Source organism: Lepidochelys kempii, chromosome 1 (assembly GCF_965140265.1).
Source record: "Lepidochelys kempii isolate rLepKem1 chromosome 1, rLepKem1.hap2, whole genome shotgun sequence".
In the NCBI taxonomy this organism is placed as follows: domain Eukaryota; kingdom Metazoa; phylum Chordata; order Testudines; family Cheloniidae; genus Lepidochelys; species Lepidochelys kempii.
Window position 1 is genome coordinate 220580079 of NC_133256.1, and position 27136 is coordinate 220607214.

Sequence of the window (27136 nt, forward strand, 5' to 3'; positions counted from 1 at the left end):
TTCCTCCAGGGCAGATTGGAAGAGGCCCTGGAGGTTTTTTGCCTTCCTCTGTAGCATGGGGCATGGGTCACTTGCTGGAGGATTCTCTGCTCCTTGAAGTCTTTGAACCATGATTTGAGGACTTCAGTAAGCTCAGACATAGGTGAGAGGTTTATTGCAGGAGTGGGTGGGTGAGATTCTGTGGCCTGCATTGTGCAGGAGGTTAGACTAGATGATCATAATGGTCCATTCTGACCTTAATATCTATGTATCTATGTAAATGCACACCTGTTGAGATGGAAATTATACAGAGTCTTGACACCCCTGAAGCTGCCAATTCCCACTGTCACAAACGTTTGGTGCCCCTGGGTATTAGTTAAATCAGTGAATAGGAGTTGCTGGATCAAAGGGACACATCACATTAAAAATAAATATTTTCAGTTCCAGGGCCCTACCCTGCAATGTGATCCCATGCAGGAACATGACTAGTTCCACACAGATGCATCTCATCACAAGATCAGGACCAAACCTCTGCCTGCATGCATTACAAATTACACTTCGAACCAGGTCTTCTGAAACATTTTCATAATGCAGACCACATGGTACTACAGAGATTGTCTTATGGACACTTCCCCTCATGGTCATGAGCGTACAGCCAACCTTCCCTCCTATTGGTAACAACAGAACATCCCTGTGGCCCTTGCCCATGTAGTAATACCCAAAAAAGCACATCATCATGTCGTTTTAGCTTCTTTTAATGAAGTCTAGCGGCTGGAAAAAAGAGGAGAGAGTCAGCACCAGTTGACCAGCCAACTTTCCATGTACCACCCACAGCTGCTCTGCAGGCCATTAGACGTTCTTGAACTGCAGTTCATTGAAAACTCTTCCTTCATAGGTCAGCGTTCACGCTGTTTACTTTTTGCATCTCCCACTGCTTAAAAAACCCAAACAGCTAGGCTAGGAATTTGCATGTTTATTTGTAATTAGTTTTAGCCTATTTCACCATCAGGGCATTAGCACAGGGCTGCTGCAATGATTGAGCTGCTAGCAGTACATGGGGGTGTTTCTTAAAAAGAAACGGCTCCCGTTGGTATTTAAACAAACCACAGAAATATTTCTGTTGGTTCTGTAAAAGCTTATTCTTACAAAAGTTAAGTTGGTACATATATGGTCCCCCATCATCACCACAGTATCTGAGCGCTTCACTATCTTTAATGGACTTATCCTCATTACCCCTGTGATGTAGGAAAGTGCTATTATCCCTATTTTACAATGGGGAACTGAGCCACAGAGGTTCTGTCTACAAGCAACTAGACACTTGTAGCTGCCCCGTTCCAGCCAACTCGGGCTCACAGGGCTGGATCTGCGGGGCTGTTTCATGGCTGTGTAGACTTCCAGGCTCATGCTGAAGCCCAAGCTCTGGGACTCTCCTACCTCACAGGGTCCTAGAGCCAGGGCTTCAGCCTGAGCCCAGAAGACTACACAGCCATGAAAAAGCCCCATAGCCCAAGCCCTGCGAGCCTCAGTTGTCAGCTGTCTAGTTGCTGTATAGACATATCCAGAGGCATTAGGTAACTTGCCCAAGATCACATAGGAAAAACTTGTGGAAGAATACAGAATTGAACATAGCTGTTGCAAATCCTAGGGTAAACCCTTAACCACTGAACTATTCTCCTTCTTAGGCCCGGTCTACACTGCACATTTACTTCAGTATAACTATGTCGCTCAGGGGTATGAAAAATCCACACCCCTGAATGACATAGCTTTACTGACCTTAAACCCCTCCCCACCCCTGTATAGACAGCACTATGTCAGTAGGAGAGCTTCTCCAGCCAACATAGCTACCACCTCTTGGGGAGGTGGAGTAACTAAGCGTTTGTAGTATAGCCATGCCCTTAGACAAAGGCCTGAGTGAGTGTGTAGCTCCACCTACATAAAGACTGGTGCTGTAGTACTAGGAACATAATACTTCTGAGGCTTGATTCAGGCTGTTAGGGCCAATCAGGTGTGGAGCTAAGCACCTGAAACCGCCTTGGAAGTTAATGGGAGATGAAGACACTCCAGACTTTGCAGGAGCATGCTCTGACAAGCAGGGCTCCCAGGAACAAAACTATTACTGGCTTCAATAGGAGCAGGACTGGGCTCACAGCCCATTGGTATGGCACCAACCTTATCTGCAAATTCAGATGAAATATTGCAGGTGTTGCTTGGAGCAGGCACTCTTTTGCATCGCTTATCTTCACTGTGCAGTGCCCAGGAATTAGCAAAATCATAGCTGCTTTCGACCAGGGTCCCTGTGAATCATGAAAAAGGGCAGGAAACAGGTGTTTAGGGACTTGAGTAACAAAAGACAAGCGCGGACTTTGTGAATTTGAGATGCTCATGAATTATGTTTTAATCAATCTACAATGTTAAAGCATTCCCCTCCCAAGTAACAGAATGTTTATAGAAAACTACCCAGAGCAATCAGGACTGAATCCAGATGGAGTCCTTCTACAATCACCTCCCCAACCAATGAACAGACAGATGAGTGCTAATGGCTGTGGGAGACAGTTCCCATCATTGCTCAACTCTACAGGAAGAGATTAATTATTTAACTACATTCTAGATGTTATTTGCTGGTCAGATAAATTCTGCTTGGAGCCTAAGTGCACTGGGGTGTTTTTTCTGTGTGTGTGTATTTTTTAAAAAATACAAATAGAAATTAGCGATTGAAACAAAATAATTAAGTCACCATCCACCTCCCAGCCAACATAGGAGCGTTCTTGACAGCAGCTCAATTTTCCCCCTTTCTGCAACCATTTTTTTTAACCTTTCATATCCCATAATTCTTTGGGCCATTGCCCTTTGAAGGATTAGTGCATTTATTGGACCTCACAGCTGTGTTGTACCATATGCAATCAATTCCACCTATGTAAAAACATTGTTTTGATTCAGTAGAATTTGACACCCACTTTGTATTGGCATGATTGTGCTAGGCTATGGGGATTTAGGCCCTGTGGCTGCTAGCTATTGGGAAGAGGAAGCTAAAACCCCTCTCCTTTGACTCCCTCTTGTTGATGGGGGGCTTATTTCATGCCTTCACCATTCCTTTCTTCTCCATCTTCCAGCCACTTATAAAGGGGAACACCTCTTTCTCTCCATCTATTGCTGCTGTAAAGTGGTTAAATTCACATAGCTTGTCTTGCCAACTCTTGAATACGGTTGTGACTCTTGTGATGTTTGATGTTTTCTTAAAGGTCCAGCTCCTGGAATCATATGAATATGTGAGACTCTCAGCCTTCTCTTTTTTTTCTTTTCTTTAAGTCAGTTTCTAGCCCTTATGGATGCAGAAAAAAGCTTGAAAATGTGACCTAAGCATATCCAATGTGATCCCAACAGTTGTTAATTTAATAACCTCATGATTTTTTATGCAATGATGTTTGAGGTCTGATTCATGCATGTTGAACATTTGTTGTTGGCAATACTGTACAAGTCGGGAGGCAGGAGGGATTTTTCAGGAAGTCAATATCTCAGTCTGTCCTGGGCAAATACACACTACTCCAGTGACCAGTGCACTACTTAGGGCTCATCTCCAGTTACCGAGGGATCGACGTGCGGCGATCAATCCACCGGGGGTCGATTTAGCAGGTCTAGTGAAGTCCCACTAAATGGACTGCTGATCGCTCTCCCGTCAACTCCGGTACTCCACCAGAATGAGAAGCATAAGGTAAGTCAATGGGAGAGTTTCTCCCATTGACGCAGCGCGGTGTAGACACCGGGGGTCGACCTAGGCTACATCGACTCCAGTTACATTATTCATGTAGCTGGAATTGTGTAACTTAGGTCAACTGTGCTCAGTAGTGTAGACCTGCCCTCAGTCACAGTAAGCAACATTCCAACAGCATGCCAGCTGGGAATGGAGAGTGGTGAAGGCTGAGAGGGAAGATGATTGCTCTCTGTAAGTACATCACATCAGAGGGGGTATACACCAGGGAGGGAGAAAAGCTATTTAAATTAAAGGAATATGTTGACATACAAACAAATAGATATAAACTGGGTATGAATAAATGAATAAATTCAGGCTGAAAATTAGAAGTTTTCTAGCCATCAGAGGAGTGAGGCGTTGGAACAGCCTCCCAATAAGGGTAGCAGGGGCAAACTAAATTAGTTTTAAGATAGAGCTTGATAAATGTATGGTGGGGTTGTATGACAGGGTTGTCTGTGAAGACGGGAGACTGGGCTCAGCAGCCATAGGGTCCATTCCAGTCGTCTGTGTTATGTTCCTAAATCTCATGCCTCTGTGGTCAGAAAAGACATTCCCACCTAATAAATTCTCTCTCTCAGCTGTTTGGCTGGTGAGCCTAACCCACATGTTAGGGAGGTAAGTGATCACCATTTTGGGGATGGGAAGGAATTTTTCCCCAGATCAAAATTGCAGGGGCCTTGGGGTTTTTTGACCTTCCTCTGCAGGGTGGCATGCAAGACACTTGCTAGGATCATCTGGGCTCATCCCAACTAATCAATTCCCTGCCATTGCAGGCTCTCAGGCATAGGTGCATATCAGTCCCATGCATTCTCTGCCTGTGGTACACAGAAGTTTAGTCTCCTGAGGGCTTTGGTCTAATCCAGGTTGTTGGGCTCAATACAGGGGTAACTGGATGTGCTTTGGTGGCCTATGATGTGCATGAAGTCACACTGGTGGTCTCTTCTGGCCTTAAATTCTATGACTAATCTCCCTTCCCCACAAGATCCAGTTGTCAACCCAATTTGAGGTCAGATTGTAAATTCTTTGAGACAGAAACCATCTTTTTGTTCAATGTTTGCACAGGGCCTCACACAATGGGGTCCTGGTCGGAGATTGGGGCTCCTAGGCACTACCACAATACATACATACACATTCACACACAAACAGTGTATTTATTAAAAGTGACTTGCCTTTTCTAGTGTTGAAAGGGGCAGGGAAAGGAGTCAATCTTAAAATCACAGTACTATAAATTTTCACATGCACAGACCTCTTGTCTGCCGGTAATATTAGAGCAAAAGCCTTTGCTCTCAGCAACTCATTAAATATTATTCAAACTATCCCAAAGGTCCAGAATATTTTACTTATGATGATTATTAATTACATATTCACAGTAGCACCTAGAGCCCCAGCGGAGATGGAGGTCCCATCTACTAAACACATAGGGTCTGTCTACACTGCAGACAAACACCCATGGCTGGCCCATCCCAGCTGCCTCAGGCTTGTAGGGCTCAGGAAAAGGGGCTATTTAATTGCAGTGCAGCTGTTTGGGCTCAGGCTGGATCCCTGGCTTTAGGACCCTGCAAGGTGGGAGGGTCCCAGAGCTCGGAAAAAAGGGTCCCAAGCCCGGAAGTCTACACAGCAATAAAACAGCCCCACATCCCCAATCCCATGAACCCAAGTTGGCTGGCATGGGTCAGCTGCAGGTGTCTAATTGCAGTATCAACAGACCCATAGTGACATGCATTCCCTGCCCCTGAAAAGTTTATACTATAAATAGACAAGGCATAGGAAAGGAATCAGAGGCACCAAGAGCTAAAGCATGAACTTCAGAAAGTCACAGCTGAGATCAGAACCCAGGTCTCCTATCCACACTTCCTTCCAAAGCATTTTAAACAGCGTAACGAGACATGATGAACACATGCAGACCTGGTCTCCAGATGTTAAGAGCAGGAAATGCACGGTCTCGTCATAAACAATATGTAATAACCAGAGACAATAAATAGAAAGGAAATTAATTCAAGCAGCAGCCTTAAGTCCCTCTCACTCAACTGTCATCAGATCTTTTCCTCACCAGGACTAACCCCAACTGGGCACCTTCAAATCTAGAGCTGTACATAACATATTGAGCTCTCCAGCCTGCCCCCTGCCCAACTGGCATAACGGCCACCTGTGGGAGGGTCTGACGTGATAAAACCCAATCCTCCATTTCAAGCCCCTTTTGCCAACCACACGCAGCTTCTCATGTACAGAAGCAGTTATTTTTATCTGGATTGTAGCCGACGCTGTAATGTGCTAGGATACATTACATGTTAGGATACATTATAGTAGCAGCAATAGCCTGTATGATGTACTTTCCAAATACAAACAAAGGCACAGGCCTTGTCCCAAAACTCACAGTCTGAGTAGACAAGCAACATACGATGGACACAGGGGGACAGAAATAAAAACTACAAGGAATATATATTTCTTAAAAAAGCATCAGCTTTCCTCACTGGCCCTTTGTCTCACTACTAATAGTTGACAGTTTTCTTAGGATTCATGATAGAAGTGGGTCTTAAGGAGGAAGCGGAAGGAGGAGTGGAAAGTGACATTACAGAGCAGTGTCCTGACTGGACATGGACAAACTGCTGCATCCACACACAATCCCAGCAACTTCAAGGAGGCTCCAGGAAAGCGGACGGCTGCTTTCCCTTTGAGTCAAGTGCAGGATTGGGGCCCTGTCCAGGTTAAACAGTTTAAGAATCATTGCTCACTAAATCAGAGATTGAGGGGGATGGGCAAGGGAGAATGATAGAAATGTAGGACTGGAAGAGACCTCAAGAGGTCAGCTAGTCCAGCCCCTGCCTTGAGGCAGGATTAAGTATACCTAATCAACCCTGACAGCTGCCTAAATATTTAAAGCAGGCATCTAAACATTTGAATATTGAATTAGGTTGCCTGTAGGAAGACAACAATGGAAGAGAGAAAGGAAAAAAAAGCAAAGGAGTCTGATTCTCCACTGCCTTCTCCAGCGTGTTATTTGTATTTGATGGCACTTTGCACAGATCTGACTACAGTAGGCTCAAGGCAGTGGGCAACCCAGACTGCTTGTCTCTCAGGTGTTTCTCAAATCAAGGCACTGGATGCAATAATGGTATTGAGAGGTGAGCAGCTATCAGATGAGCCCTAACACAGGCTCTCTCTTGTCCTGGCCTAGCTCATCATTAACTCCCAACAGTCAAGTGTATGTTGGTGTCTATTTTATCTTTATCTAAAATATTTGATACTTGGCCATTCCCATTTTCTGTGTTCAAAAATATCTTCTGAAAAAGTGAGGGAGACTTTCAAAAGGCACAAAAGCCAGCTAGTCATCTAACTCCCATTGAGCACCAACAGAGATGTGCATGAAGTCATTCCCTCTTGTAAAGTCCTTGCATGGCTATTTAGGTACATTGGAGAATATAGGTAATGGACGTTTACATGTTTCTGCAGATGCACCTTTTGGAGAGGATTCACCAAACCATCCTCCCCTTTTACACATCAATATCAATGAGCTAGATGATTCTCAGATACTTCACATACCTTATAGGAGTATAAAAATGAATGACAGAATTATCTCTGGTCTGTACAGAATGCTTCATGCTGAGATAAGAACTGAATTCTAAGATTACCATGTTAGCCACCTAAAACTCATTGTCATTCTACTAAACCATATTTGGAGGGGAAGGGAGCAGAGGAGAGGGGGCACTGCTGGTGGTGGGAAATATAAAATTAAGGGGGAAACAAGGAAGCCAAGGAAAACCAGGGAACTTCTTAAGCACATAGATAAGACAATTAACTGAACCTTTAGGGATAGCTAGTTTCCTTCTCTGAACCCATCTATACAGCTGTAGAACACTATTATCTGCTTCTTTGTACAGAGTTCCTTTCACTTTTTGGCAGCATATCATTTAATTCATTTTTAAAAGGTATTTGGGTTTAGTGGAATAGTTTTTCATACATTTAGTGAGGTGCTGAAAATCTGATTTCAACCAGTACTGAAGTTTCTTCGGTTCCTGGCACATTCTCTAATACTTAAAGGTTTCTCAAGTCACTCTTCCCTGCTCTAATGCAGTCTCATCACCTTTGGCAGACACTTGGTAGTTTTCTTCCTCTGAATGGCCAAGACACTGGGAGAACAATATTCAGTTAATAGCACATCAAAATCACTCATCCACTGCCCTTTGTATGATAGGGGTGAGATTTTCTAAAGCACTCAGCGTTGGTCTAACTCACCTCGCATTGAAGAAAATGGTAAAACTCCCATTGACTTCAATGGGAACAGAGTTAAACCAACACTGAAGTGCCTTAAAAATTCCCACCTTGTGTGTGCAAGTGTTGATATAAATATAGGAATTGGATGCCCTATTATTACGGTCCCTGTGTTGGAAAATAGGACCCATAGTTTTTTTCAAGGCTACTGACAATGCTGCTTATTAGACATTCCAGAAGACAGATCTCAAGGAGAGGGTCAGATCACACCTGCTTCCTGGCACCACTGAGAATCATTCCAAACATTCTGGGAGCCTTAACAACTTCCACTTGGAACTTGTGCTCTGGCTCCATGAGTCAACTTTAACAGAAGTGTTTTATGACCTTAGAACTCTTGTTAACAATGTTCAGCTTATCAGTCTGTGCATATATTGCTCTGACATTGCTACCCTCATGTTTCTCTCTGCTATGGAAAAAGCATATTGCCATGTTATATGCAAGAAAGGTTTGTCTAATTCTAGTTGCATAACTCTAATTTTTAGAGGGCAGATGCTCAATGCTGTCTGTGTATCAGGCCCCTTTAGAATGTTTGAAGGTGGGGACTCAAGATCAGTAGTCAGTTCTGAAAATTTCAGCAGGTTTCCCTTTCATTTCCCTTGGACCTCGACAGGCAGTAGGTAGTGTGACAAAGTTTCTCCTCTACCTTCGTGGGTCTTGCGCTTATTGACGGATTTGCTCACCTCGGAGATTCACGGCAGTTTGGCCGTTTTCGTGAACACACAGTCCAGATCAACCTCTCCTGTGTCTGACCAGGAGTTGGGAGGTTAGGGGAACCCGGGCCTACCCCCTACTCCAGGTTCCGGCCCAGGGCTCTGTGGAAGGCAGCTGTCTAGAGTGCCTTCTGGAAGAGCTGTGTGACAGCTACAACTCCCTGGGCTACTTCCCCATGGCCTCCTCCCAACACCTTCTTTATCCTCACCATAGGACCTTCCTCCTGGTGTCTGATAATGCTTGTACTCCTCAGTCCTCCAACAATACACATTCTCGCTCTCAGCTCCTAGTGCCTCTTGCTCCCAGCTCCTCACACGCATGCTACAAACTGAAGTGAGGTCCTTTTTAAACTCAGGCGCCCTGATTAGCCAGCCTTAATTGATTCTAGCAGCTTCTTGATTGGCTGCAGGTGTTCTAATCAGCTTGTCTGTCTTAATGGTTTCCAGAAAGTTCCCGATTGTTCTGGAACCTTCCCTGTTGCCTTACCCAGGGGAAAGGGACCTACTCAACCTGGAGCTAATATATCTGCCTTCTATCACTCTCCTGTAGCCATCTGGCCCAACCCTGTCACAGTTGGTATAGGACTGGAAGTCAGGAGGGCTCAGCTCTGTTTCTGGTTCTGCTACAGACTTCCTATATGATCTTGGGTCAGTCACTTAACCTCTCCATGGGTCATCTGTAAAATGACTGGCTGCCTCACAGGGATGTTATTTATGGAGTCTTGCTTCACTGAAGTTTGAAATGAACTTTGAAATCCTTTGGTAGGAGCCATTATACAGATGCAAAGTTGCATTATTATTCAAGTACATTTATGCTGCATCTGAACATCTGGGACGCCAATATTGATAACCTCTCAACACTACTCGAAGCATTAGATATCATTCACAGTTGCTGTATCTTTCTAGTTTACCTTACACTTGCCAGGCAATGGCATGCTATAGCCCGCATCATAGGAGCTTAAAAGCTGCAGAGTATTGCCTGCCAATTTTCAGATTCAGAATTGGAGCAGACTCAGAATACCAGGCCCTTGTCCAAAAAGTGGCCACATGTGTTGTTTTATTACTAGTGCATTCGTTATCTGGGGAGAGATTCCCAGCTGCGTTTCCTTTGCTGTCCTGGCCAAAGAATCCGTATCTATGGAAGGGCGCTGGGGTTCATGTAAGATAAATATTTGTGAATAAAGTTATGCTCTTGAAAGTGAGGGGCTAATAGGCCTGGCTTGAATTAAGTAGAGTGAGCTTTTTCACACAGCACTGCAAATGCACCTTAATCCTGACCAACAGCATCCATCACTAAGTATCACTGCAGGATGGCCCATAGTTCCAGCTCTGGCCTAGGTCTGAGGAGATGCAGGATCAAATTGCCTGTTCTACCCCATACTTTCTGCATGATCTTGTATAAATCATCTAGTTTCCCCAGTGCCTCAGTCTCCCACCTGTAAAGTGGGGACAGTGCTTCCCTATCTCACAATGCGGTCATGAGGATACAAATCCTTAAGTGATTGTGAGGTGTACAGATGCTTTGGCTACCAGGAAGTACCTCAATAGATAGCTAAGCACTGGGAAAGAGGGTTGCAGCTGCACACTAATGACCTGAGCAAAGACTGCCTGTCACTTAAAGCTGCAGCGTCTTAGAAAGTGGCCAGGATGAGATTAACATATTGCATTTCATTTACAAACCAAGACAGAACTTGAAAACATCTCCATAGCAGGAACTGGCTCACTGTAAGTATCAGTGCACCTCCACTCCTTACTGAATGGAATCAGAACTGTGTACCTGTGCATGATGGACCCTCTACTGCTATCAGCAGTTGGAGTTGCTCCTATAGCTTCAGTAGCAAGGGCCTGCGCCTTTGGAGCAGGAGAAGCACAGTTGTATCCCTGATGTTGCCAGGGTAACAAGCTTTGTGGATGGGGGGAAGTGGTAGACATGGTACATCTTGACTTTAGTGAGGCTTTTGATACCAACCTGCACGATCTTCTCATAAAAAAAACTAGGGAAATACAACCTAGATGGACCTCCTCTAAGGTGGATGCATAACTGGTTGGAAAACCATTCCCAGAGAGTAGTTATCAGTGGTTAACAGTCAAGCTGGAAGAGACTATTGAGTGGAGTCCTGTGGGGATCAGTTCTGGGTCTGGTTCTGTTCAATATTTTCATCAATAATTTAGATAACGACATAGACAGTGCACTTATAAAGTTTGTGAGCAATACCAAGGTGGGAGGGGTTGCAAGTGCTTTGGAAGATAGGATTATAATTCAAAATGATCTGGACAAACTAGAGAAATGGTCTGAAGTAAATAGGATGAAATTCAATAAGGACAAACACAAAGTACTCCACTTAGGAAGGGACTATCAGTTGCACGTCTACAAAATGGGAAATGACTGCCCAGGTAGGAGTATTGCAGAAAGGGATCTGGGGGTCATAATGGACCACAAGCTAAATATGAGTCAACAGTGTAACACTGTTGCAAAAAAAGCGAATATCATTCTGGGATGTTAGCAGGAGTGCTATTAGCAAGACAAAAGAAGTAATTCTCCCACTTTATTCCATGCTGATAAGGCGTTAACTGGAATATTGTGTCCCGTTCTGGGCATCACATTTCAGGAACGATGTAGACAAATTGGAGAAAGTCCAGAGAAGAACAACAAAAATGATTAAAGGTCTAGAAAACATGACCTATGAGGGAAGATTGAAAAAATTGCGTTTGTTTTGTCTGGAGAAGAGAATACTGAGAGGGGACATGATAACAGTTTTCAAGTACATAGTAGGTTGTTACAAGGAGGAGGGAGAAAAATTGTTCTCGTTAACTTCTGACGATAGAAAAAGAAGTAATGGGCTTAAATTGCAGGAAGGGATGTTTAGGTTAGACATTAGGAAAAACTTCCTAGCTGTCAGGGTAGTTAAGCACTGGAATAATTGCCTAGGGAGAGTATGGAATCTCCATCATTGGAGGTTTTTAAGAGCAGGTGAGAAACAGCTGTCAGGTATGATCTAGATAATACTTAGTCCTGCCTTGAGTGCAGGGGATTGGACTACAACAGTGGCTCTCAACCTTTCCAGACTACTGTACCGCTTTCAGGAGTCTGATTTGTCTTTGTTTCACCTCCCTTAAAAATTACTGGCTTACAAAATCAGACATAAAAATATTAAAGTGTCACAGCACACTGTAACTGAAAAATTGCTGGATTTTTCATCTTTACCATATAATTATACAATAAATCAACTGGAATATAAATATTGTACTTACATGTCAGTGTGTAGTATATAGAGCAGTACAAACAAGCCAGTGTCTGTATGAAATTTTAATTTGTACTGACTTCACTACTACTTTTGATGTAGCCTGTAATAAAACTAGGCAAATATCTAGATGAATTGATGTACCCTCTGGAAGACCTGTGTGTACCCCCAGGGGTATGCATGCCCCTGGCTGAGAACTACTAGACTAGAAGACCTCGAGGTCCCTTCCAGTCCTACATGTCTATAATTCTGTGAAATTCCAAGCAGCCACAGCGTGCAGCAGAGTGATATATGGGTTTGCTACACTACTTACTCCTCAAAGTTCATTCCAGAGTGAGAGTCATAGATTTGAAGGTCTCAAGGGACCAGTATGATTATTTTGCCGGACTCTAAGCTTTTGTACAGAACCAAAGGAAGGCGTCACAGTACAGACAAACAAGGGAAATGATAAAACAAACATGAATATACATGGCTTACTAAATTTAAAATTCCCTTTCCCTGCACTCACGCCTTCCCTCCTCATTTGCCATCTCTGGCCTGCTATGCAATGATAAAAGCACACTGAGTCCTCCCATGAGGGGCCAATGGCTGAATAGATGGTGGCATCTGATACTAGAAGACTCATGTTGTCAGAAGTTGATCATGTAAAAGCAAAACCAGCCCTGTTTCTGAGCGAAAGTGGCCAATTTTTTAAAGCACAGATGGTTTTCGTATCTAAAATGGGGGGAGGAATCATTTTCAATATAAAAAAAAGCCCTTTTGTTAAAATTGTGACATAAGCAACAGTTGGTCAGATGTAAAATGCTACTAAATGCTACAAACTTCTGTGCTCATAAATTGGGACTTTTGTAGCATTATGACCCTATTCTCCAGTAGCACAAGGCTGTCCTAAAGATGGATCACCAAGTCACAGAAGGATCCTCCTGTACTGCGGGGCACTCCGGTCATCTAAAACCACTATAGCAGCTTCTATGCCATATTGGTCATGGTCATTGGGGGTTAAAAAGGGATCATGACTGAGGGCATCCCTCCAGTGCCCTAGTGATCTCCAGCTGCTATAATGGGCCCCCAGGGTCATCAACAGGCAACAGAAATTAGAGCAGTCTTCAGACTGCTCTAATTTATACTGGGGTCCAGCTCAGTGACTGGACAGGCCAGGACTGACGGGTTGCAAATGGCACCTTTGCACACACCTCTCAGCTGTTCTGTGTGCTCTTTGGCTGCGTTATAAGAATTGGCTGTAGTATTAGTTGTCTGTCTTTTTCTCTGGGTCTGACCCTGAGAGCTGCTACTTTCTCTGAAGTCAAAGTTCAGTGTCTTTCAGGACCCGATAGTCTTCTCACACTTTGTGCAATGTCCTTTTCTGTGTTTTTATTATTATTATTTTAGTTCATAAACTCAAGTGATCTTGCTTCAGTTATCAACAAAAATCCAAACCATCATTATTCCTATAGATTACAATCTTTGGGTCCAGTCCAACAGTCAAAACACAGACAAAAGGTTAACAGGAAATAACAGAGACACTGAAACCGATAAGAATTTTAACTGCAGGACCACAGAAAGAGACTGTTCCGATCTATGTGTCACTCTCTTACTGAAATCTGAGTTTGGAGGATTCTTACATACTTCTAATGTGACTAAGAGACAGCAAGTAAAATTATGATGGACAGGAGTAGACAGACGGTATTTCTTATTTTAATAGGGTTCATTCTGATGCTTTCTGGATCAGCTTATATGAAAGACCTCTTAGCTCATGTTAAAAGCCAGGTAGAACTGCTAACTTATACCTATATACTGCAAGCTGATCTGCACAGGAGGGCCCTTGTGCTCACACAAAGCAGCTTGCAGAATTAGCACCTCCATAGTCTAACAGGGACACACCAAGGGAGACACCAACAGTGGTCTATCAAAAAGTACAGGCAATTACTGCCCACCCCCCTTTGTATTCTTCTCTCCTCTTTTTATTTTTAAAAGTTTCCCCGTCATTCACTCTACCACGCTGGGTCAGCATTTCTGGAAGCCTTCTTGTTTTCAGCAGGAAGATCCGTTTTCAGGCACACTGTGTCTACAGACCATGGAATGAGTTCAAGCAGCAGTGGTAGAAGGAGATCTTTGACATTTTAGGATTGCTAATTCATGGGTTTTGTCCCGTTACTCTAAAACAAAGTAGATTGCAACACCACTGCCTGTCCTGAAACAGAATCCACTAACTGTGCTATTACTTCTTCTGCCTCTGTTTATTGTCACTAGAACAGGGCCTAAATCAAACTCCAGATTGTAACACCCCCAACCTTTACGGTGTTGGAGGCCCAGATTGGAATTTTGTGAGCTGGGTTTTTCAGTCACTGTTTCCATTGAATAAGACAGGGTCAGACATTTTAGCACACACTATTCTATATCCGCTTAGGGTTTTCATTCACTGAAACTGTGCCCCTGTTTCCAGGCCATCCTGATAGTATCTTTACTAGAAAAGTACCAAGTTCTTTCTGTTATTTGGTTCAGCTCTCTCTCCATTTTATAAAGCACTTAGTTCAATGGAAATACCTTCTTCCTCCATAGAGTGAATGGCTTGGAGTGAAGATGAAAAAGGCCCTCTGAAGCAAGAGAAATCAAGGACTGCCTTTTAAAGTCAAACCAAGTCCATCCTTACACTTGTGGGCTTAGCTAGAAGAGGCTAATTTGTATAAACATACAGGATGGAGAGGAGCCAAAGCAGTGTCATTTCTGCTTGCTGAACACACAGATGTACTTCCCCATAACCTCTGTATCACAAATGGGCCTCTGCAGATTGAGGAAGATGTCTTGGGCAGGGAGGATGTGTCACTGAGAGGCAGCTGCTCTATGTAGCATTATTCCCTGTCAAGATGCCAGAGAGACACTGAAAGCATTAATCCCAGGGGTTCCCACTCCACACTTACAAACCTTTATGTATGAGATAGAAGACTAGGCCTTGGTGTGGAGAAGGAGCCTCAGGCAACATGTCTCCTGAGGGAAGCATGCTGCCTAGGTTAGAGAGACCCAAAGGATCACTGAAGGGCCATTCTTTTATGCAGGTGTCCCATCAAGACACACATTCTGTCACTTCTACAGTTATTTAAACCCCATTCCTATCCCCAAGTAACCTCATATGTGGAAAACACAGAGTTGGCTGTAGCAGTGTTTCCCCATGTAAATCCACCCTTTCCGCTAGTTTTTCCATGGAAGTCCAGGATATAGACTTTAGTTCCATCATTACCACTTCTAGAGTAAAAGTTTGTGAAAACAGTATCCCTAGAGCCCTCTGTTTACTCAGGGATAAAACATGAAGCTAATTCATTTTTAGGGAAGAGGAAGATTGAAGGATTTAGTCACATAACTTACTGGCACATCAGAATGCAATACTGTGACAAATTTTGTGAAGAAAGCTCATTGTTAAATCACTGAGATTCAGGTGTTGTTGTGAAATCAGCCCTCAAGAAAAATGCTACTGGAGTGTACGTCAAAATCTAAGGTAAATATTTTGAGCCTTACCTTCCTGCGTTGTGAAGTCATCTTCGGCAAACTTATTAAAGTTGCCACAAAGGCCACAGGTTTTATTATAGTGCTTTTCTCTAAAAAGTATTTGAATATTTGCACTGATGTCAATCTTCACCACAAAGCCATGCTCATCACTGGATAACTTATAATAGCCTGTCTCGGTCTCTACAAATATCCCATGGGAGGCAAACGGCATGGAAACCCTGTTAAGAAAAATAAAGATTGCTCAGGATGTAAGGCACAAAATAACATGGATGCTTCACTTTCTACCTGACATCATTCACTGTTGCACTGTACCTTTTGTCCCCCTGAGTCACAGTTCCATCTAAAGCCAAGTGAATGTCAAAATATTCTCCCAGATACACAGAGAAGCTGTTTCTTCTTCCATTCTGGTAGTCACCTGAAAAGATACAAGAGATTATTCTTTCTTTTCATGAAATGGAGCTTCTTCTGCTTGATTGCTGTTCTTTTCAAATGCACTCAGACTTAGAGACAATTGCCTTTATTTATACAAATGTAGGCCCCAATCTGCAAAGACCATTATTATTATTATTGTTCATTATTTGTAGCACAGTAGTGCTGGGATGCCCTATCTGAGATCAGGGTTCCATTGTGCCAGGCGCAATATAAACACAGGGCCAGAGACAGTCCCAAACCCAAGCTCAAAATGGCTAAATAAGAGTTCCCAATCTCCCCCTGCAAGCTCTCTACCACATTTCTCAAGCTCTCAAGCCCTGTGGTCAACACCACCAGCCTGCCTGTCACTCAGCACCATAGCCTCTGTGCCATCTTCAACTCGGACCTCTCTCTAGATCCTCACATCCAGACTATTTCTAAATCGCGCAGATTCTCTCTGTATAACATCTCTAAAATACAGCCTTTCCTATCCATCACACAGCTTAAACTTTCATCCAAGTTCTCATCATTTTGTGTCTTGGTGACTGCTACATCCTGTCCTTGGGCCTTGAGAAATGCAATCTTGCCCCACACATACCCATTCAGAATGCTGCTGCAACGATCATTTTCCTAGATCAGTGGTTTGCAACCTGTGGACCGTGGGGGTCTGCCCCACCATTTGAAATTTTTTAGGCATCTGCACATGGAAAAAGGTTGAAAACCAAAGTCCTGGGCCGTCACTTTGACCACAGTCAACCCACTCCTTGAATCCCTCCACTGGCTTCCCCATCTCTTTTTATCAAGCATAAAGCTGCATGTCTTCACTTTCTAGACACTGAAGAAAGTTCCACACCCTACCTCTCATTCACTGTCAAGCTGTTGATGTTCGTCTCCAGTTGGCCCATGATTCCAGGGTCCATCGCCCACTTGTTACATTCTCAAACACACATCTTTGTGCTTTCTCCCATGCTGCCTCTCATGCTTGGGGAGCATTCTCTAGAAACATCTGCCAAGCTAACTCCTCAACCACCTTCAAATCCCTCCTGAAAATTCTCCTTTGCCATGATGCCGACTATAAACTTGACATCTGCTAGGTTGCTGGTGTTCTGTGATCATTGTCTATCATACTGACCAACACTATCTCACTGTTTCCTTATGGTCCCACATCTGTCTGTATCCATTTGTTGTCTCTTTTCCTATACTTAGATTAAAAACTCATTGTGGCAGGGGCCATCTTGTTATTCTGTGTTTGTACTGCGCCTAGCACAATGGGGTTCTGGTCCCTGGCTGGAGATCCTAAGTGCTACAGTAATACAAACAATAAAGAATTTACACTTCCTGAAGATGAGACAAAGCATTACTCAGCAGGTGAATAAAGGTACATCTGCACTGCAAAAAAAAGCAAATGCAGTAGTGAGTCTCAGAGCCCAGGTTAACCAACTCAGGCCTGCACTACAGGGCTAAAAATAGCTCTGTAGATGTTCAGGCTAAGGCTGGAGCCTGGGCTTTGAGATCGGTCAGGGGGCAGGGAAGGTTTCAAAACCGGGCTATGCTGCTACTTTTAGCCCTGGAGCGCAAGCCTGAGTCAACTGACACGGTCTTTAAGACTCGCTGCCATGTGGGGGAGGGGAGGGTTCGGGTTGGGGTTTTTTTTGTTGTTTTTTTTTTTCTCATTTTTTTGCAATGTAGACGTACCCTTAGGGCCCTGTGAGGTGGGAGGGTCTCAGAGCCTGGGCTCCAGCCCGAGCCCGGAAGTCTACACTGCAATGAAACAGCCCCACAGGGGCCAGCCACAGAGTTTTAATTGCAGTGTAGTAGACATACCCTAAGACTACTCTTGGTGTGTAAAGTTAAACACATGTGCAAATTTGTACAGGATTGAGGCTGTACTGACAAGTGCAGCCTGAAAACTGCACAATGTGGCTAATTGAATTTTTAACTAATTTTGCTTCAACTCTTCATATCTTTTTTGTGGTCACTTTCTGCAATTGACGATACAGACACGAATATTCATGGGAAAAGTTAAAGTGAATAATGCAGAATATTTGCAGAAAAGAAATTCTGAATTTCTAGGCATGACTACTAGGAGCAGACACTAATTTTGGGGTTGAAGGGTTGTTCAGCAATTATTGAACAGAACCTTACCATGTGACCTATGTGCCCAATCAAAACAAGTGTCATTTCAAAGGCACACAACATACTGTTTGCAAACAAGCAATGTGACAGGAATTAAAAGTTATTTGGGTAATAATTTCAATACATTTAAAAGTTTGATAAAATCACAATCTATTGACAGAAAATTCACCAACTGACAGGAGAGGAAAAATTCACTGAATAAATTATTTGTCATGAACTCTTTGTCCAGCTTTAGCAACGAGTAACCACAGCATATACTCAATATGCATCTGTTTCAACCCTGATAATTCCACACAACAGTCCTGGACACTGATCAACTACACAGCTATATAGGATCAAAGGAATTACTACACAGCATTGGTCCCATGGACTATCTACTGCAGTATCCTGGATCTGACAGTGGTTAGCACCAGATGCCACAGAGGGAGGTTCAAGAACCCCACAATAGGCAGATGCAAGATAATCTCCTCCTAATCCCTAATAGTTAGATTGGTTTAAACCCTGAAGCTCGAGGTATTTAATGCCTACCAAAATTTTGTTTGCTTTGACTATTGTAACTCTTGATATTCTTTTTATCCACATGAACATCCATTCCTTCTTTGAATCTTAATGAGTTCTTGGCTTCAATGTAATATTGCATCAGTGAGTTCCACAGTCTAATTACATGTTGAATGAAAATGTGTTTCCCTTCATCAGTTTTTAATTTCCCATCTTTTCAGTTCACTGAATGTCCCCTTGTTCTTGTGTTATGAGACAGGGAGAAACAGCTCCGGCTTACCTTCTCTAGACCATTCACTATTTTATATGCTTTCATCCTGTTCCCTCTTATTCATCTCCATCCTAAAGTAACAATTCCAGTCTTTTCAATCTCTCTTCATATGAGAGTTACAGCCTCTAAATACACCTTGTATGCCTAGAAAGCTCTGTTGAAAGGAAACTCCAGTGGAGCTTTGTTGATTTTTCATAGGAATGGTTTCATTTTCAAATTTCCCCATTCTCTGCTTCCATTTCCTGATTGTAGGCAAGGACTGGGGTCACTGATGATAAAGATTGGTGTAGAACATTCAGTAATTGATTGGCCAGATTGTGGCTAGCTTTGCACAGGAGCAGAAAGAGCAAGTGTGGGAAGACAGAACAAGAATAGATTGACAGAGCCAGAAGGGTACCCAGAAGTCACCTACTACAGGACAGGCCCCACAAAGAAAGTAACAGAACGCCACTAGCCATCACCGATAGCCCCCAACTAAAACCTCTCCAGCGCATCATCAAGGATCTACAACCTATCCCAAAGGACGATCCCTTACTCTCACAGACCTTGGGAGACAGGCCAGTCCTTGCTTACAGACAGCCCCCCAACCTGAAGGAAATACTCACCAGCAACTACACACCACACAACAAAAACAACAACCCAGGAACCAAGCCCCGCAACAAACTCCGGTGCCAACTCTGTCCACATACCTATTCAAGGTACACCATCATAGGACCCAACCACATCAGCCACAGCATCAAAGACTGTCATAAATATAAAGGGAAGGGTAAACACCTTTAAAATCCCTCCTGGCCAGAGGAAAAACCCTTTCACCTGTAAAGGGTTAAGAAGCTAGGATAACCTCGCTGGCACCTGACCAAAATGACCAATGATGAGACAAGATATTTTCAAGGCTGGAGGTGTGGGGGGAACAAAGGGTCTGGGTCTGTCTGTGTGATGCTTTTGCCGGCAACAGAACAGGAATGGAGTCTTAGAACTTAGTAATGATAGGTTTCAGAGCAGCAGCCGCGTTAGTCTGTATTCGCAAAAAGAAAAGGAGGACTAGTGGCACCTTAGAGACTAACCAATTTATTTGAGCATGATAAATTGGTTAGTCTGTAAGGTGCCACTAGTACTCCTTTTCTTTTTAGAATTTAGTAAGTAATCTAGCTAGATATGCATTAGATTCTGTTTTGTTTAAATGGCTGAGAAAATAAGCTGTGTTGAATGGAATGGATATTCCTGTTTTTATGTCTTTTTGTAACTTAAGGTTTTGCCTAGAGGGATTCTCTATGTTTTGAATTTGATTACCCTGTAAGGTATTTACCATCCTGATTTTACAGAGGTGATTCTTTTACTTTTTCTTCTATTAAAATTCTTCTTTTAAGAACCTGATTGCTTTTTTCATTGTTCTTAAAATCCAAGGGTTTGGGTCTATGTTCACCTATGCAAATTGGTGAGGATTTTTATCAAGCCTTCCCCAGGAAAGGGGGTGTAGGATTTGGGGAGGATTTTGAGGGGAAAGGCATTTCCAAGCAGGCAGGCTCTTTCCTGGTTATATATCTGTTAGACACTTGGTGGTGGCAGCAATAAAGTCCAAGGGCAAAAGGTAAAATAGTTTGTACCTTGGGGAAGTTTTAACCTAAGCTGGTAAAAATAAGTTTAGGGGGTTTTTCATGCAGGTCCCCACATCTGTACCCTAGAGTTCAGAGTGGAGAAGGAACCTTGACAGGCTCGTTCTCCTGCACATCTACCAACGTGATATATGCCATCATGTGCCAGCAATGCCCCTCTGCCATGTACATTGGCCAAACTGGACAGTCTCTACACAAAAGAATAAATGGACACAAATCAGAAATCAAGAATTGTAACATTCAAAAACCAGTAGGAGAGCACTTCAATCTCCCTGGACACTCAACAACAGAATTAAAAGTCGCCATTCTTCCAAAAAAAAAAAAACAACCTTCAAAAAGAGACCAAAAAGAAACTGCACGACTGGAATTAATTTGCAAACTTGACACCATCAAATTAGGCCTGAATAAAGACTGGGAGTGGCTGGGTCACTACAAAAAATAATTTTCCCTCTGTTGACACTCACACCTTCTTGTCAACTGCTGGGAATGGGCCACATCCACCCTAACTGAATTGGCCTCGTTAGCACTGGCCCCTCCACTCGGTAAGGCAACTCCCATCTTTTCATGTGCTGTATATTTATACCTGCTTACTGTATTTTCCATTCCATGCATCTGATGAAGTGGGTTATAGCCCATGAAAGCTTATGCCCAAATAAATTGGTTAGTCTCTCAGGTGCCTCGTTGTTTTTACTGATACAGACTAACACGGCTACCCCTCTGAAACCTGAACCAAAGGGGTAATTTATAGCTCGAATAGACAAACCCGCACTAGCTCCAATCAAGCTGGTGTGCTAAAAATGGAGTGTAGCTCTGACAGTGAGGGACTAGACAACCCAAATAGACACCTATGATTTCAGATGGGATCATACACAGGACAGCTAGCCCATCCTGCCATGGCTACACTTCTGTTTTAAGCACACTAGCTCAATCCGAGCTAACGCTAATGTCTAATGTTACCTCCAGCTCAAGGGAAGACAAACCGAAGCTCTGAAGGGGCAAATGCTGACCTTAAACATACCTGAGTACCCCGGTGGGCTTTGGTGCTGAGTTGATAGATTTTCAAAGGATTCAGCACACATTCTTTATGAGCTTTTATGGGAGTTGTGTGGCTAAATCCCCTAGTCAGCTTTGAAAATCTCCACCATCCTGGCAACATTTAAAAGACAACCCACTTTTCCTCTTTACGCAAGGGTTAATGAGGAAATCCTGGCTCCCCAATAGCTTATCAGTGCAAGAACCCAGGTGTCAAAGGACCTCAGAAGCCAGTTTGGAGGAACCAAGACCTCTATATAGACAGGCCTGGCCTCTATGCAGATAGGCCTGGCCATCAAGACTCATTGGTTTAGCTGTCCCTCCTCTCTGGCAGAAGGCAGCATTGGGAACTCTGCTAATGTTCTTCCCCCATGTGAAAGTATCCAAGGTAGGTGGATACTGAAGCCCTAAAATGTTCCATATTTGCTGATCTCCGATATCCCACTCAAACTCACCTATGAGCATGAAGGAACGTTTGTGACAGTCCCCAGCCAGGAGGTAACTGCAATCTCCAGCAAAGTCATAGAAAGACTCATCAAATGTTTTGATGTGATCATCTCCAAAAAGGCTGCAGCGGGAAAGAGATGGCTCCTCTGTTCGTCCATCTGCAAGCAAAAAGCTTGATGATCCTGGATATCAAAGCACAATTTAATACGTAAAATCAAGCAATCGTTTTTACCACCTGGGAGCTGCATGTCTATGGGACAAATTCTCAGCTTGTGTAAGTCAGCGAAGTTCCACTGAGTTGCACGCATTCTTAATATTCATTGTGCTGGTTGTTCAGCTTGTGTCAATCAGTGAAGCTCCTTCAGCTACAGTGGAACGATGCCATTTTATACCAGCAGAGTATAAGGCCCACTCCAAGATCAGTTTACACCATGCTGAACATCTGGCCCGTATTTTGACAGAAATTGTCTGAGCATATTATTCAACAGGGTGCATGGACATTTTTCTCAATTAAATTCTAGGGTTTGACTAATAACCAGTGATATGCAGCTGTAATAAATCCTGGGTTTTTTGTGTGTGTGTTTTGTTTTTTTTTACTGGAACCTGAATAGAATGAAAATAATCAAAGACTAACCAAAAGCATACATGCGGGGAATGTCCCAATTACAAATATTTTGGGCCCAATCTCTGTCCTCAGTTACATTCCATGTGACTCAATTGAACCAAATTGTGTAGATAAGCACAGAGCTGGCTAAGTTATGCAAATGTTTTTCCTTCAAAATATCTGTTACAATTTAAATATGAATTTACTTTGGCTGTATGGATGCCCCTTTTGTAATTGCTTTCCTGAAACATTTCACTGGGTAGCACCTATTAGGCTAGGTCAAAATTCTCTAACTTTGATGCTTAAAGTTAATCACATAACTCCACATTTAGGCAATTAAATCAGGCCCCTGTCCTAGGGTTGCCAGGCATCCGGTTTTCGACCAGAACGCTCAGGCAAAAAGGGACCCTGGCAGCTCCCGGCCACTAAAAGTCCGGTTCGCCACAGCGGGGCAGGCTGGCTCCATGCCCAGCTCCTGGGAAGCAGCCGGCATGTCCCTCCAGTTCCTAGGCCAAGGAGCAACGGGGGGGCTCTGCCTAGAAGCCGGAATGACATGCCGCCACTTCCTGGGAGCATTGTGGACTTCCTCTGTCCCTGGAAATGCCGGGGCTGCCTGAGGTCAGCGCTGCCTGGAGCCCACACCCCTGCCCCAGCCCAGAGCTCCCTCCCACACTCCGAACTCCTTAGCCCCACCGCCCAGCTCGGAGCCCTCTCCCGCACCCCAACCCTCTGCCACATCCCAGAGCACCCTCTCAAACCCTTGGCCCCAGCCCAGAGCCCCTTCTTGCACCCCAAACCCCTCATTCCCAGCTCCACCCCAGAGCCTGCACTCCCAGCCGGAGCCCTCAGCCCCTCCCGCACCCCAACCCCCTGCCCCAGCCCCGTGAAAATGAGCAACTGAGCGAGGGTGGGGGAGAGTAAGTGATGGAGGGAGAGGGGATGGAGTGAGTGGAGGTGGGGCCTCAGAAGGGGTGGGGCAGGGTTGGGGCAAGGGTGTTCGTTTTTCTGAAATTAGAAAGTTGGCAACCCTAGCCTGCAAGTTACTACATGGGAGGACCCTCCACACACACACACACACACACACACACACACACACACACACACACACACACAGATTTCAATGGCTCTGCATGGATTCAAGGGTGCACCTTTGCATTGTAACTTACAGAATGCAGGCTTCAGTGGCTTGATTTTAAGGAGGTGCTAAACAACTTAAATGCCTGTTGAAGTTACCCAAGTTTGAAAATGTTGACTCTAGTTTTCAGACAGAGCATAACCCTGACATGACAATCTACAGAAATTAGGTAACCATGAGATTCTCGTATCTAACACGTTAAGTTAATTGATATCTAGATTGGAACTGCTTTTTCGGCTTATTTCTACTGGGCCAGTACTACTTCAGGCCCTGATCTGGCAATGAGCTCCATGCAGGTAAATCTCTATGGCTGCACAGAGTCCCATTAAAGTCAGTGTGGCACCACACATAGTCAAGGGTCTGTCCATTTCGGTCCACTGAGTTCAATGGGAGTCGTTCTGAGGGTAGGATTTTGTCCACACCACACTTAGTGCAGAATACAGGCAATAGGGAACAGTCCTCTATCTGTCTTTGACGCTGATGGCATTGTTGCCTGAGTAAGGTTCGCAGGATTATATAAGGAATAAAGAAAGTATTGTAAAAAGGAATACAAAATTCCATTTTCTTAGGTATTAGAAACATTGTGTATTCCTACCTGTTGTTACAATGGGCAGAGCTAACTGCATTAGCAGGACTGTGAAACAGATCATCTGTTAAAATAAAAGATGTTAGAACATTCATTGTCAATATTTAACACACTGAGAATTGGGGGCTAGTTTTCCGGGCTCGTTTTAATTCTCATCAAGTGTCTGTTTGCTCCCTGAATTTCTTTGTATTAGTTTGAGGTTCTACTTCATGCTGTAAAACAGAAATTGAAATGGTCTTTCATGATAATCCAAAAAGATCACCCTACAAATCCATACTTTAAAACACACACAAAGGATGTACTCTAGAAATAATGCATTTTCTGTTCTCAGCAGGTAACATGGGCTATCTGCATAGGAGATATGAGATGTTTGTGTTATTCTAATTTACCTGATGCCTGCCTTGGGCTCCATACACCTCACCCACAATTGTTACAAAAATATTACAAATTAAACAACTTCAATACAAAGTTTCAATTATCCAACTATTGGGCAGCCCAGCAAAAGTGAAATTAATCCACTGGACTGTAAGACCCAGCTAGGCCCTGTTATGATCTACAGCCACTACCTAAGGACTTACATCTTTCCCTAGTGCCTCAGGGGGAGAATTGCAGTGTTGTTGTAGCTGTGTAGGTCCCAGGATATTAGAAAGACAAGGTGGGTTAGGTTATATCTTTCATTGTATCATAAATTATATTACCTCAGGGGGAGAATGTTATATATAAAGATCCTGCTCTAGCAAACTGATCCATGTAGGCAAACACTTCCAACCCGTGCACAGCCCCCTGAGTATAATTGTGCTCTATTACACACACAGGTGTCTGCCCACTGAGATAAGCATGCACAGGGCAGAGACTTGAGGTGAAATCCTGGCTCCACCAAAGTCAGTGGGAGTTTTCCCCATTTGCTTTGTGTCGCACCCTTTGTCTCCTCTACGTCTGTAAACTAACTTACTGTACTGCCAGTGTTATAAAGATGATAAAAACATATGAAGTGCAATAATAAGAGCTCAGAAAACATTCTGCGACATTAGGTTACCAGGTGACAGATGAGAGCAGTGTGAAATTCTACATAGATAGGTTAGATTAGTTATAGGATTCAGCTGAATGCACTCAATTTTCAAACAAGCCCACTTTGGGCCTCAGATTACAACTGACTTTAAATTACCTGTTGCAAAATCATTCTGACAAAAAATGCCATTTTCCAAAATATTAAGTTTTCTGTGGGAAAATTTCAACTCTTAAAAAAAAAATCCAATTTTCTGTCAGGAAAATTTAAACAGTAGCTCCCCCCAACTGCCTGGCTTGAAGGCTCTTGTCAATATCATGTTCTGCCTGTGTGAGAAAGTGAAACTGACAAGAGTCTTTCAGGGTGGCAGCCATCAAGCTGAAAAAAATCCATTTTGGGGAGAATCACAATGGAATTTTTGGTAATCCTTTCCTGCAATAACAATTTGCACTATTGACGTTTTCTCCCAATTCAGTATGGAAAAAATAATTCAAAGCCACAAATTTTTTCTTGGGAAGGGATTTTCATTTTCTGGCCAGCGCTACCTTAGATACATTCATATCCAATATATTGGCTCCACTAGACCTTACTTATTTCTTTTACAGAAATTTGGGTAAGAAAAGCCCTTGATAATGGAGCTTGCCCCAGGACCAAATTCTGCTCTGTTTACATAGGCACAACTTCCACTGACTTCAATTACATTGGTCTAACTCCCATTGAAGTCAATGATAGTCAACCTGTATAATTGAGTGCAGAACTTGCCTTACTATATTTGCAAAAAAAAAAAAAAAAAAAAAAAGGAAAGAAGGATCTGTTGAAAAATGTAGTGTGTATGATCTGGCTGGTGCCTATAAAGATACAGGCACTGTAAGATACCACAATGATGGACACAGTATAAGAACGGAAACAGAAGAGACTAAAAAAAGGGAACACTTGGAATTAATTAGATTAAACACATATTGATATACTTTTAATCAGCACGTTTGTGGATTATATTACTACTCTGATTAAATCTACTACTGAATTTCTTTATTATCACTTTCATTTTCAGTACCAGCAAGAAAGACCAAAGTCATGTAAAAAACAAAAAACAGATGTGAAATGATGTTTAAACAAAAAATAATAATAATCTCGGTCTTAAAAAAAAATAACCCAAACCTGTCTGCTCTAAACTCCACCTTAACTCTCGTAGGAAAGTACCATTAACAAAGAAATACATATCAGTTATATCAGCCTAATGACCCATCTTGTGCAATTTTATAATCTGTTTCATAAGAAATAAATATACCTTTTTCTGTGCACAGTTCAATTGCATATGAAAAAAATCAGCTTCTCGGATGGTCAGCTTTAGCCTAAGACCCCATGGTTCCTGTCTCCTTCAGACGGCTGGACAGGAATGGACTGGGGCTGAAATTTTTTGTTTTCATATAAGCCAGGAACTTTTGTTAATTTAAGAGGAAAGGTAATGGGTGACCTTTGTATCCGTCTGATTCTCAACACAATAGTGCTAAACTGCTATCATGTAAATCAGTTGCCTTAATTGCCAAAAAGAAACAATGAGAGGAAATTGTATTAAATACTTACATGACAGATAAGTCTTTGAAATGGGTTTTTCCATCAGTGAGTGTGAAACCTCACTAGTCGAGCAAATAAGGTAACATAACTACTTGAAAGAGTACTGATGTGATGGGTTTGGTCACAGAGACCCCCTTTGGACTGTCACCTGACGTGCTGGAATTACTTCTGAGCCCGTTTTTCCTGCCAGCTTGGGATTCCAGAACTCTGCCTTGTTGAGCCAGACATGCTACTCTGCTGCAACACAGACCCAGGGTTTGTACCACGCCCCCAAAGCTGCAGACAGGAAACCTGCTAAGCAGTTTTGGTTACAATCTCCAGCACCCAGACACCCAGCTCCCAATGGGATCCAAACCCCAAATAAATCTGTTTT

General features: G+C 43.2%; 1 protein-coding gene across 6 annotated transcripts in view; it reads right to left on the reverse strand.

Annotated features, from left to right (window-relative positions):
• Window positions 1-26589, reverse strand: part of VWF (von Willebrand factor) — a 227620-nt gene extending 201031 nt beyond the window's left edge. For 5 of the 6 annotated variants that reach the window (XR_012155350.1, XR_012155349.1, XM_073315034.1 and 2 more), the window contains exons 1-6: window positions 26477-26589; window positions 24192-24246; window positions 21866-22039; window positions 15762-15864; window positions 15459-15667; window positions 2149-2273 (exon numbers count right to left, since the gene is read on the reverse strand). Coding sequence is in view for 4 of the 6 variants with exons in the window: in XM_073315034.1 (XP_073171135.1) it covers window positions 2149-2273; window positions 15459-15667; window positions 15762-15864; window positions 21866-22039; window positions 24192-24246; window positions 26477-26503 (693 nt within the window). In the remaining 2 variants the exon portion in view is untranslated. The remainder of the gene's footprint in view (window positions 1-2148; window positions 2274-15458; window positions 15668-15761; window positions 15865-21865; window positions 22040-24191; window positions 24247-26476) is intronic. The other variant, XM_073315040.1, reaches the window with a different exon arrangement.
• Window positions 26590-27136: the final 547 nt, after the last annotated feature.